This window comes from Mustela putorius, unplaced genomic scaffold (genome assembly GCF_011764305.1).
Source record: "Mustela putorius furo isolate JIRA1106 unplaced genomic scaffold, ASM1176430v1.1 tig00003903_pilon_pilon_pilon, whole genome shotgun sequence".
Taxonomy (NCBI): domain Eukaryota; kingdom Metazoa; phylum Chordata; class Mammalia; order Carnivora; family Mustelidae; genus Mustela; species Mustela putorius.
Genome location: NW_025422051.1, coordinates 1,972,362 through 1,985,328, shown reverse-complemented (window position 1 = coordinate 1,985,328; position 12,967 = coordinate 1,972,362). Strand labels below are relative to the sequence as shown.

Sequence of the window (12,967 nt, the reverse complement as noted above, 5' to 3'; positions counted from 1 at the left end):
CAGGGCATTTGGCAGCCAGTGGGCAGGGGCAGTGGGCAGGGCTACTCAGAGCGTGACTGGGAATGATTAGATCGGCAACACGGCTGGAGGGACCTGACATGAGGGGGTGACTTGAACGGCAAGTCCAGCAGGTCAGGGGCGGAACTTCCTCTCGCCGCCTCTCCCCCACCTCTCTGTCTCCCCCCCCCCCCAGAAAAAAGACACACTGAGAAATCAGAGCCGGGAGGACTAGGTGGTTGAGGAGTTTATTTAGGGGAGGAGAATTAATCCTATTTGTTCTTCCTTGGGGAGGTCTTCAAACAATACCGAAGGGCTAGGAAAGGGGTGGGGGGCGTCTGGAGGAGAGAGGGAGGGACCACAGCCAGACAAAATGGCAACACACGATCACAGGCACTACCGACGTCACAGACACAGCGGAGGGTGCAGGATAGGGACTCCAGACTGGGCCGGAGTGTGAAGGGAGGGAAGAGGCACGGAAAGGGAGGAGAGGGGGTGGGCCGGCCCCACAGACCCGTTGGCTCTGTCTTCTGACTACCTAGCTGTCCTGTCACACGGGAGTGGGCAAGGGTGTGAGGGGTGCTTCTCTCTGGATCCCATCCCTTACCCTCCAAGCCTTATCTCTCCGCTCCTCCCAGGCCACCTCAATCCTCAGTTTTGGCCAGAGATATTCCCGCCCCCCACTCCACCGCCAAACCCGCCCACTTTAAAACATTTTTTTTTTTTTGCACTGCTCCATTGGGGTGGGCTGCCCCTTCTGAAACAGCCACGAACACCCACTCTGCGCCCCGCCCTGTCCAGAACTCAGACCTCACGTCAAGCTTGGCCCATTCCTGAATCCCACTTCTTGCCTTGCACAAGATCTGCCCCCTTTAGAATCAAACTCGGTCTCCTGAATATTCCTAGCTATACCGCTTCAGTACACTCTGGTCCCAATCCAAGACCCGCCCACTCTGGAGCCTAAACCCATTTCTGGTTCAGGCCCCACCTCTCTAAAACCCAGTCCTCAGGTCACACCCCTTCTTGTCCTATTTCAAATCCTGCCCACTTTTGGGGCCTGACCCTTGCCTCACTCAAAGCTCCACCCATTCTAGAACCCGGCTCTCAGCCTCATTCCAACAACCCCTACTCCAGAATGCTCTAGGGCACCCCTCTTCCTTAGACTCTAGATCCAGTATGTCTGGAATCCACACCCCTTGCTTACCGGTCCTCTTCACCCAAGAGCTCCCCTCAAGTCCTCCTCAGGTCAAGTCCCCCAATCTGCTTTTCTCCCCCCTCAGGGTTGAATTTCCCCTCATGGCCCCTGTTCAGACATTGCTGGAGTAGTCAAGGCCAGTTGGGAGGAGGGAAGGGAGAGAGGGGAGAGAGTCTGAAGTCACACCGACCCTCCCCACTTAGCTGAGACCTGTCTTTTCCCTGTTCCCCTTTTCAGAGTCCCCCAACCTCAGGGCACAGGGCCAGGGAACAGACAGGGGCCAAGGGATGCAAAGGAAGGGGTGGGGTTAGGAGAGGGACCCACTCAAGGTCAGGCCCCTAATGCATGAGGGGTATGGAGTGGGGGCAGGGCTCGGACAGATAAATAGATATTTATATATAATATATATATATATAAACAGCAAAGAGAGTTAGAGTCTCCTGGCTTGAGGGGCGGAGACCTGGGGCATAGGGGTGGAAAGGGCGGCAGGGCTTCTGAGCTCTTGCCCACCCATGGGGTCCTCCCGGGCTGCACTGACCTGTGGAGACAAAAGACAGAAAGGAGAGGGGGTCCAGACATAGGTTGTGTCCTTAGGGTGGGGGGCTGGGCTGCTATGCCTCCTCCTTCCTTCCTCCTTCACTCATAGTCCTTGGGTCAGCTTCATCCCAGATGCCCCTACTGGGAAGGTAGCGCTTGTGCCCACTAGATTAAGTACCAAAGACATTGTGGTCCCCCTTCCACCAACCCCAAAATATCCATTAACATGTTACTGTTCTAGCCATTGGTGATAGACCGTATTGGGCAAAACAAAGCTGCCTATCTTTGTGGTGCTTGTGTTGTGATGGAGAAGACAGACTTCAAACAACAAAAATGTGTTAAGTGAGTTATCCAGTATGATATCAGGTGATAGTAAGTGCAATGTAAAAGCAAAAGGTAGACTAGGGTGAGGGGGATTAGGGAAGAAATGTTGCTGTGGTAAGTGGGGGTAGTCAGAGAAGAACTCATTTAAGAAATGATATTGGAATAAAGAGTTAAGGACATGAGGGAGTGAGCCATGCAGATAACTGGGATGAAGAAAAATCCAGGCAGGGGGAATAGCCAGTACAAGGGCCCTGGGGTAGAGCCACGTCTAGTGTGTTTGAGGAACAGCAAGAAGGTCAGCGTGGTTTGAATGCAGTAAGCAAGGGGCAGTGGTAGGAGGTGATGTCAGAGAGGCTGGTAATGGGGTCATATAGGGCCTTGTGGACTAGGCTGAGGACATCAACTTTGGCTCTGGATGAGGTGTAAGTCACTGGAAGAATTTGAGCAAAGAAGCATGAAATGAGAATACATGTCTCATGTTGTTTCTATTATTTCCTCAATAAATGTTTCTTAACATTAGTAGGGCTCTGAGTGATGTGTGTACATCATGAATAAGTCATGGTCACGTCCTATAGTTTAGTGGAAGAGACAGTCAATAAATACATAAATTAATAATTACAGACTGTGATAAGAAAAGCACAGGGTACTATAAGAGAGATAAGAAAGGGGACTTTGAGAAGCTGGCCAGGTAAGGTTATCAAAAGTAAGTGTGGGTGCAAAACTCCAGGGGGAAAACAAGTAACAAAGCCCTGAATTTGGCTTGTGCCTGGAACATGGTTGGGGTGGGGAGTGGGAGAAGGGAAGGGTGAGGCTTGGTGTCATGCCTGGTGTGGGCTTTAGCTTTTAAGGAGAGTGAGATGGGAGCCCAGGCAGAGCTCTGAGCACAGGAGGGCAGTGTCAGGATTTAGGATTTAACAGGATCCCTCCAATGCTGTGAGTAGAACAGAATGGGGATGTGGGGGGCGCCTGGGTGGCTTAGTTGGTTGGGCAGGTGTCTTCAGCTTAGGTCATGATCCCGGAGTCCTGGGATCGAGTCCCACATTGGGCTCCCTGCTCGGCGGAGAGTCTGCTTCTCCCTCTGACCCCTCCCCTCTCATGCTCTCTTTCATTCTCTCTCTTTCTTAAATAAATAAATAAATAAATAATAATAAAAAACAAAAGAATGGGGATGTGGGTAGAAAGCTGTGATGTCCAGGGGAGAGGACAGTGAGACGTGGAAGATTATGGATATATTTTAATGGTAGAGTCGACAGGAATTTTTGATGAATTAGATATGAGGTACCTAATAAACTCCTCCCTGCCCTTTCCACCCTGGCCAAGTGCCAGAAGCTACCTCCATCCACGTGTCGTCATCTCCTCCTCTTCCCATTTCCCTCTCTCACAGGTGAGGAAATCAGACTTCTCAGACCCAGCAAAAAGGCCCAGAAGCCTCCCATTGCCTCCGCCTGCCCCTTTCCTTCCGTGAAATTCCACACTACCTCCCTCACCACAGGGGTTGGTGAGAGATGTTAAATCTATCACCACCTCCGGGACTGGTGTCCTCGACTGACCTTCATGACCCAAGGCCCTTTACCCTCACCATCTATTGGCCTTATTAGAACAAACTGGCTTATCAATCACTTCTAAGGCTCACGTCGTCTTTCCTCGGCGGATTCCTGCACTACACAAGTCCTCCTGCCATTTCCTTCTTTCATTGGTTGCTCTGTCCGCTTTTCTCTCCCCTCCCTTCCGTCAGAGAGGCCCTTCTACTTCTCTCCCATTGGCTTTTCCTTCCGCCCGTCTTCAAGCACTTTTCTCTTGCTCTCCATCTATTGGCTAGTTTTTCGTTCTTCCTATTAGCTCCGCCTCTCTATTGGCGCCTCCAAGCCCCCACCCTGTGCCTACGAACCAATTACTCTTGACTCTTATTGGCTTACTGACCCGCCCGTCCCCCTTCCCGTACCATTCTTGGCCGCGCCGCCCGCCCGTCACTCACCAGACTACATCTGATTGGAGAAGGAGGTGGGCGCGCCCTGAGGGCCATAGCCTTGCTGCCCGTAGTCTCCCTGAGGCCCGTAGCCGCCGCCGCCGCCGCCGCCGGCCGGCTGCCCGTAGTCGGGCTGGTAGCCGCCCTGGGGCCCGTAGGAGTCCTGGGGCCCGTACCCGCCTGGGCCCTGCCCGTAGCCTGCCTCGCCATAGGCGTCCCCGGGCGCTGGTTGCTTCTCGGGGGCGCCGGGAGGTGCACGCATGAATGGGGCAGCCCAGCCTGTCTCCTTGAACACGAACCACAGGTTGCCGACCCAGAGCACCAAGTTCAGGAAGCCAAACACCTGCGGGAAGACAAAGCCAGGCCGTCGTCCTGTGCCTGTTGATTTGGCCCCGGGAGACGTCGAGGCCGCGCGCGCGGAACATAGAGACCTGGCCTCCCAAAGGGGGGTGCTTTCTAAAACCCGGACCCTCCAGAGTGCTGGCGCATGAACACCAATGTGCAGAAAAGTCACCTGGGGCAGGGGCATGGGGCGTGTTAGAATTCACACTTTCAGGGATGTTGACATCTATCACTATTACATACATACATTTATACATGTATAAAATATAATATAAATTTGTAATAAAGTGGGCGCCTGGGTGGCTCAGTGGGTTAAGCCGCTGCCTTCGGCTCAGGTCATGATCTCAGGGTCCTGGGATCGAGTCCCGCATCGGGCTCTCTGCTCAGCAGGGAGCCTGCTTCCCTCTCTCTCTCTGCCTGCCTCTCCATCTACTTGTGATTTCTCTCTGTCAAATGGATAAATAAAATCTTTAAAAAAAAAAAATTTGTAATAAAGTAAAATGTTAAGCATAAATTTTTATTATGTATGTAGATATACTAACAGATGCATATACACATACATATATATGCATATACAAAGTATATAAATATATGCTTTTATATTAAAACAAATACATGGAGCTTAAATATATACAATATAATTCAATTTTGGGACAGGCAGTAATAGCTCCTCTTTACAGTTGAGGAAGCTGAGGCCTGGAGAGGCTAAGATGCTCCAAGTCTCACCCAGCAAGTGATAGAAAAAAAGTTGGGGGGCCCCCGGGTGGCTCAGTGGGTTAAAGCCTCTGCTTTCGGCTCAGATCAGGATCCCAGGGTCCTGGGATCGAGTCCCATATCGGGCTCTCGGCTCAGGGCGGAGCCTGCTTTCCCTGCCTCTCTGCCTACTTGTGATCTCTGTCAAGTAAATAAATAAAATCTTTTTTAAAAAAAGTTGGTATCTTAGCATCTGTAGCACGTGTGTACAACTTACCACATGCCAAGTCCTTTTCTAAGCACTTTGTATATTGCTAGTTCACTGAATACTCAACTTGGAGCAGGACCTCTTAGTAGTTTTCAGTTTACATGCGCAGCCTGAGGCTGAGAGGCTGAGTAACTAGTTAGCAGGTGGCAGAGCTGGGATTGAAGCTCAGACTGCCTAACTCTGGCCAGTAGGGGGAGTCCAAGTGAGAAACATTTCAAGTTATTCTTTCATTTTGCATACTGTAGGCAAAATGGTCCCAAGATGGTACCGAGTGGTCAGAGGTTCCCCACGACTAGGCTGGGCCTGGGATCCGGATCTCCCAAACGTAATCGGACAGAGAGTCTCATATTCCCTTCCTGAGGACTATTTGTGGTATTGCAGTGGTTATAACTGCTCTCTCATCCTTCAAGCCACTGTTGTTGGCATGCCTCCTCTGGGGATCCCTCTTGGATCTCCTTTGAATTCTCCCCTCATTCTCTCCACCGCTCCCCAAACCAGACTGTGAGTTTCCCAGCCTCCCTCCGCAACTGGCCCAGCAGCCCAGCCACCTTCCCAGGGCTTACCACTGAAGTGTTGAGGCCAGAGGTCACAGGGTCCCTAAGCTCCTTGCATGTGTTCCCCGTCTGGTGGCAGACAGACATCCCTTTGATAATGTTCTCTGGGTCAGTGGCCATTTTCACGTCTGACAGTCCCTTGGCCCATGCTGATGAGCTAACCAGCCACATGAAGGCGAACACAGCTGTGGCCAGGAAGTCCTAGGGCAGGCAAGGAGAGGCAGATGGCACTGTGACTAGGCTGCTTCATGACATGCTGTGGGGCCTCCTCAGTTCACAGGCTTTCTTGGGAGGGGGAGGCCCCACAGTAAAACCCTGTCTCTCTCCTGCCTTTTCAGCTCTGAAGCCCCCAGTACTCACGTAAAGGTGAGCATTCCTAGCTTGGGCGTTTATGTGTGTGCGTGCGCGCACGTGTGTGTCTGTGACACAGAGGATGTGGGAGTGTAATTGTGATGTGTGGGTATGTGTGGGGGGATTTTGTGGGATGGTTTCCGAATCTGTGGAAAGTAGCGTGTCTTTCTACTTTCATCTGAATGTGGGAATTTATGTCATTTTGTGTCGGGATGAAGGTGTATGAGTACAGCTGTGTAGGAATCAATGTGTCTGGGTGGCATGATGACAAGCATGACTATCACAGTGAACCTCTGTGCACCTGTCTTTGATCTAGACTGTGTGGTTGTGTGCAAGGTGGCAGGTTTCCAGGGGGTAGGTCTGTCTGGGATTCTGTGTGGGCTCTGAGTGGGTCCCTGTCTTTCTATGATTCGGTTTCTTTGATGCTCCCAGCAGCGGCAGCAGTAACATCTGTAGCTGTTATGGGGACTGCTGGCATGTGGGACTGTCTATGGTTTGGTAGGTGCCTATGAACATGACCGTGTCCCTGAGGCTCTATGTCCCCCGGGCCCTGTACTTGAGCGGCTGTGGGGGGCTTACCATCATGGGTCCTTTGTTGTTCTCTCGGTACTTATTCTGCAGGAAGATGTAGGTGGCCAGAGCCCCCATGGAGTACAGAAAGGCAAACACAGCCACGGTGACAAAGAATTCAGCCGACGAGGAGTAGTCCCCCACCAGGAAGATTTTCTCCTTGTCCCCTCGGCAGGTGGGTGCGTCAAAGTACACTTGGTGCAGCCTGTGGAGAGACATGGCAGGTGTGGTCCAGACCCTAGGAACATGCCCCCCCAAATCATGGGTTCCCCAGATTCTGACAAGGTTCCTGGAAGAGGAGGAAATAACCCTTCACAGAACACCTACTATATACCAGTCACATTTTATGGATTGTTCACAGCATCCTGGGGAAATAGGTCTTAATCAATCCTTCCTTCCTCTAACCCAGGAACTTTTTTTTTTTTAAAGATTTTATTTATTTATTTGACAGAGAGAAATCACAAGCAGATGGAGAGGCAGGCAGAGAGAGAGAGAGGGAAGCAGGCTCCCTGTTGAGCAGAGAGCCCGACGCGGGACTCGATCCCAGGACCCCGAGATCATGACCTGAGCTGAAGGCAGCGGCTTAACCCACTGAGCCACCCAGGCGCCCTAACCCAGGAACTTTGACCTCTTGGTTATTTGTAGAACATCTGAGGCACCCTCCCACCCTAGGATCTTTGCACTGGAATGCCCTTCTTCTAGATATTACTCCCTTCATGTCCTTCAAGTTTTGCTCAATTGTCACTTCAGGGAGGCCTTCCCAGATCTCCGTATTAAAATCAAATGGAACCATTCCCTCCCAGTGCTCCTTAGCCCCCTTTCTAGCTCCATTTTTCTCTATGGCAGTGATACCCCATGCATCTGACATATCATGTGTTTTATGTTTTTCCTGGATTTTCCCCATACTTCAAAGAGGGCTGGGTTTTTTCCTTTGTTGTGTTCACTGCTGTATTCCTAAGACCTGGAACAGTGCTGCCACACAGTAGGTGCTCAGTGCATGTTCATCCAGTGAAATGTACAGAGGCTCAGAGAAGTGCATTAACTTGCCTAAAGTCACACAGCTGGGGAGAGAACGGCACAGGTGGGCTCTGAACACTGTGTTTCCCCCTACATCATGTTGACTTTTCTCACTACCTCACTTCAGGTCCCAAAGAGAAAAGAAACGTATGCTTAGCAGAGGAGAGCACAGAGACTACAAAACAGAAGACAGACAGACAGGAGGGTAGAAGGGATCCTGGAGCACACAGAACACATGTACGAATGTGAGATGGAGAGGTGCAGATTGGGAAGGTGTCCTGGGACTAAGGCCTTTCCTGCGGTGTAACTGAGGTCATAGGGAGAAAATGCATGTAGGGAGAAGGTCTTAGGTGGAGTCCCAGAGATCTGGCCTCAGACTTGGGGGGCAGGATCCTGAGACAGAGCAAATGTTGCTAGTCCCCTTGTGTGGCAAAGGTCCTGAGGGAGGGAGCTTACACTTATTGATTGATCACCTACAAGGCACTTTAGATAACTGCCTCACTTAATGACCCTCTCCCTAAATCCTCTAAATCAGGGATTAGTACACCCATTCGACAGATGAACAGAGGTTCATCTTAACACAAGGTTGTGTTAAGTTGCCCAAGGTTGTAGAGCTGCTAAAGGACAGAGCTAAGACTTGAATCTGGGTAAGTTTCTGGATTTCTAGTGGGCCAGGTTGGGAGAGATGGTGTCTTGTGGGAAATGGGGGGCCCTTGGGAGGTTATCAGGGCAGTGGGGGATTCAGTCAGGGGGACCATGGCAAAGACTTTTTTTTCCCCTCGAAACTTGTGGGTAAAAGGCAGGTCTTCAGGACTGGAGGTCCTAGGTGAGGGAGCTACTAGAGAGTGGAGGTTTCTGTGGCCTTCTGGATTCCCAAAGGAATCCCAGCAGTATCCCAGGCTGCTGGTTCCTCCCCCTCCCCCAAACTCTCTTTCCTGTCTTCTGTGAACCAGTGGATCCCTGCTTCCCACTGCCCCTCAGGCCATGCCTCCCCTGGTGCTTCTTTTTCTTTCAACCATTGCTCAGGGTCTGTCCTGGATTTTCCTCTTTACACTCTTCCCTCTAACCCTGGGTGATCCCCTGAGCCTGCATTTATCCTTAGTGCTCAAAAATGCCCAATTTCCAACTCAAGCCCTGACCTCTTTCCTGAGTCCCTTAAACGTTTTTATTTTCTTTATTTTAACAAGCCCTTGTGGCACACTTATTGTGTGCCCAGCACTGTGCTAAGCACTTTGCAAGTATTAACTCAGTCACTATTCATCATAATCTTGGAAGGGATATTATGGCATTATCACTGCCATAGAGAAAAATGGAGCTAGAAAGGGGGCTAAGGAGCACTGGGAGGGAATGGTTCCATTTGATTTTAATACGGAGATCTGGGAAGGCCTCCCTGAAGTGACAATTGAGCAAAACTTGAAGGACATGAAGGGAGTAATATCTAGGAGAAGGGCATTCCAGTGCAGACGAGTAAATGGAGACCTGGAGCACTTATGTGATTTGTCCAAGTAGTGGAGGAGCCTCAGAAGCCTCTACTGAAATTTTGTCTGTGGGTCTCTGTCTCCCCACTCCCCAGGAGGTAAGCATCATTGCGAGGGCAATGACCTTGCCTGCTTGTGCTCGTCCTCATGTTCCTAGCACCTGGCACACAGTATGAGCTCAGTGAATATCAGAATTGCTTAACTGGGTTTAATCATTCCCTATAGCTAATCAGACCCCCTCATTATTCTCTGTGATAAAACGCTGCAAAAGGATCCCCTCTTTGAATTTCTCCCAGTCTGTAATCATCCTTTTTATCAATTTATTTGTTAACAAATATTGGCTCCCCGAGGGAGCTTGGTCTGTTTTTTTTTTCTTTCCCTGTTATGTCCCCAGCATGTTGAGCAGAAACTGGCATACAGTAGGTTCTCCAAAAAATTGTGTATGGAATGAATGAATGAATGGGAATTAAATTATATTGGCTGACATTAATTGAGCAACTAGTGCTTTAAGGCTATTTATCCGTATACACTTCTACTTTTGAATCTTGTTTATTGCCGTTCTTCTGCTCCTCCCCATTCACTAGAACACAGCCAGAGGGCACCAGCCAATGCCTGTCTTGCTCACCAGATGTCCTAGATGTCCAGAGCAGGGCCAGGCGTAAGGTATGGGCTCGGTGCATGTGCGGTGACCTGACCCACCATGGTCTCCTGAGGTGGGGGCTGAACAGGAGCCACTGCGGAGGCAGTATTGGCCAGTCCTACCCCACCCCCACCATCTCCCCTGGGATCCCTGGGGTGGGCTAGGGTTGGGGGGCGCACCTGAAGGGGTACTCGAATTCAACCTCGATGCTGAGGTCACTCTCTGACTTGTTGGCACACTCCACGCTCAGCCGGAGCTCCCCGGTGTAACTGCCGCATGTGGCAAAGGCGAAGATAGCAAAGACCTTGGGCAGCAGGGATGGGGATGGTCATGGTGAGCCTGTGTACACGTGGGATGGGATGCCCTCCTCTGGACAGATCAGGGCCCAGCACAAGCAGCAGCAGATGGACCAGTCCCCACCCCCACCCCCTAATCAGGGCTCATCGGCTCCAAGGACAAGCTGATTACAGGGGTGTGGCTGTCTCTTCCAGTCTTTCTCTCAATGTCTCTCTTAGTCTCTATCTCTCGATGCTATGATCCCCCTCCTTCTCTCTCTCTTCTGTCTCAGTCTCTTTATTCCTCTATGTATTTCTGCCTGTCTCTGTTGTTCTCTGTGTCTCTGTTTCTCTTGGTATCTGTTTCTCTATCTTTCCCAGATGTTTCTCTGTCTCTGTATCTCTGTTTCTCTCTCTGCCTCTACCTGTCTTGTATCCATGTAGGTCTCTTTCTGTCTCTTTTTCTCTGGCTCCATCCATGTAAATGTATGTCTCTCCCTGTGTGTATTTCCATCCTTGGTCTGCTTGTCTCCATCTCCCTGCTCTGTCTCTGACTCAGTCTCTGTATCATGATCTCTCTGTCTCTCTTGTGCATCTCTTTCCTTGCTCCCCTGAGTATCTCTCTTTTTCTGTTTCTGTCTCTCCCCCATCCCATTTTTTCTGCTACTCTTCCTGTATCTATTCCTCTTCTCATCTCTGTTCTCTGTGCATCTCTGTCTCCCTTTTTCTTTGTCTCTTTCTCCTTGTCTCCACTCTCTCTCTCTCTCTCTCTCTCATCTCTCTCTGTTTTCTTCTTGGTATTTCCATTTCTGTTTCCATCCTTCCCTGTCTCTCATTCTGTCTCTGAATTTCTCTGGCTTTCCATCTTTTCTGCAGCAACCAGTTTCACACTCCACCTCCCCTGCCCCTCTCTCATCTCAAGGGAGGAGGTAAGACGTCCTCCACTTCTTCCACTTCACAATGGGGGTACCCTTGCTCTTACATGACGTCACATCACAGCCCCTCTATTCACTGACCCCAGCCCCCAGGACCTCACCAATTCTTCCATCCCCTTCCACCCGCACCCATCCATCCATTCCTTGCTCCCCACCCCTACTCTTCCAGAGCCCACCACCTCCTTCTCTCTCCCAATGGCCCAGACCACACTCACCCATTGCAGCACCTTCACGAAGCCAAGGGGCTCCTTGACCACCCGGAACTGACCCCCGGCCACCAGCTGAGGAGAGAAACGGTGGGGAGGGGGTAGGATTGTTGGGAATGGAAAGGGAGGTGAGAGGCAAGTCCACCAGGCAATGACCCCTGGGACTAGGGCATGTGACCTCCAGGAGTGAGTGATATTGGGAGAGAAGGGGTGAGAAGGAGAAAGTGACACTTCAGGGAAAGTGTGAGCACAGGGTCTCCGAGAGAAGATCCTTGGGGTTCAGGACTGGAGGGGAGGTCTGGGGAGATGGTGAGGTTGATGGCAGAGGGTTGTTGGGGTGAGGAAGATGGGGATGGGGTTGGGAACTAATTAAGGAAGGGGAGAAGGTCTGAAACAGTAAAGGTGAGTCAGATGGTGAAGGGGATCAGGTGGAGAGAGTGAGGAAGGAGTTGGGGTTCATTAGGGTGGGGGAGGGGGTCTTGGGTGGTGAAGGTGAGTCATACCAGGGAAGGAGTCAGGTTGGCTAGGGTGGGGGAGGGGTCTGCAGCGGTAAAGGTGAGTCAGATGGTGGTGGTGGGGGGTCTGAAATGATGAGGGTGGGAGGGGTTGGTACTGGTTAGAGATGGGTGAGGTTCTGAGGTGGTGAAGAAGTGTGAGATGGCAGGGAGGGTCTGGGCTGAGTAAGGTGGGGGAGGGCTGGGACATGGCTTCACTGGATATGTACTGGGGGAGGGGAGACTAGGGGTTTTGGAGAGGCAACGTCGCATCGTCCCCCTTGATCTGCTCTGCGGGAAAGGGTGGTCATCTACTGGGGTACCTTCCCTGGGAGGGGCAGGTGTCAGCCCTCCCCCCCATCCCCCGCCCCCACGCCTTCTGTCGCTCTATTTCCTAGCTCATCTATGAGCAACCCCCATCTTCCTTCCACTGTTCCTCCTCTCCCCGTCCCCGTTACCCCTACTCTAGCCCCAAGACCCCTCTTCCTCTCCTCACGGTTGCCGGTAAGGAACCGGGCTTCTGGCGGACCCCGCTGCTGCAGTGAGGACGGCCCTCGCTGCGGCAAAGGGCGCGCTCCTTCTTTTCTCCACCTCCCTCTTCCTCCCTCGCCTGCCGTAGACCCCAGCCCCTGTGCTGGGGACCGACTGTCCGCTGCCAGGACCCTAGCCACCACCACTCGGAGTCGCCTGATTCGCGGCGATCCGGGCGGGGAGGCCGGGCAGCGGCGGGCTCTGTCCTCGGTGCTGGAACACGTACCTGATTCACCACGTCCATGTCTGCCAGCAGCAGCATCAGCAATGCGGGGGGCGGGAGGCGCCTGCTAACAAGGGCGGGCGCGGGGCGCGGCGGGGGCGGCGCGCAATCGTCGGAACAGCCCAGGCGGCCACGGCTCCGCCCCTCGCGCCCCCGCCCCACTCTCGGCGCGCGCCTGCACACAGCGGGCCGAATCTAAATCTCGCCAGCCGCCATTCCAGCCCTAGAGCTGGAGTCGCGAGAGCGCTCTGGGAGGATCGGTGTCTCGAAAAACACAGCTAGAGGTCTGGGGAGTGGAGGACCATTCGGTCCTACAGTAAAACGTTTTTGTCAGGCCCTTTACGGAGTTTGTTGAGTGTCTTCTTACAATA

General features: G+C 52.0%; 1 protein-coding gene across 1 annotated transcript; it reads right to left on the bottom strand.

Annotated features, from left to right (window-relative positions):
- Window positions 1–229: 229 nt before the first annotated feature.
- On the bottom strand, window positions 230–12,713 carry LOC101688859 (synaptophysin). Its single transcript, XM_004755089.3, has 7 exons — window positions 12,600–12,713; window positions 11,358–11,423; window positions 10,112–10,236; window positions 6,807–7,002; window positions 5,886–6,077; window positions 4,029–4,362; window positions 230–1,730 (listed from the first exon to the last, which is right to left on the bottom strand). The coding sequence occupies exons 1-6, from the start codon at window positions 12,633–12,635 to the stop codon at window positions 4,033–4,035; spliced, it is 945 nt and encodes a 314-aa protein (XP_004755146.1). The 5' UTR covers window positions 12,636–12,713; the 3' UTR covers window positions 230–1,730; window positions 4,029–4,032.
- Between the last annotated feature and the right edge of the window lie 254 nt (window positions 12,714–12,967).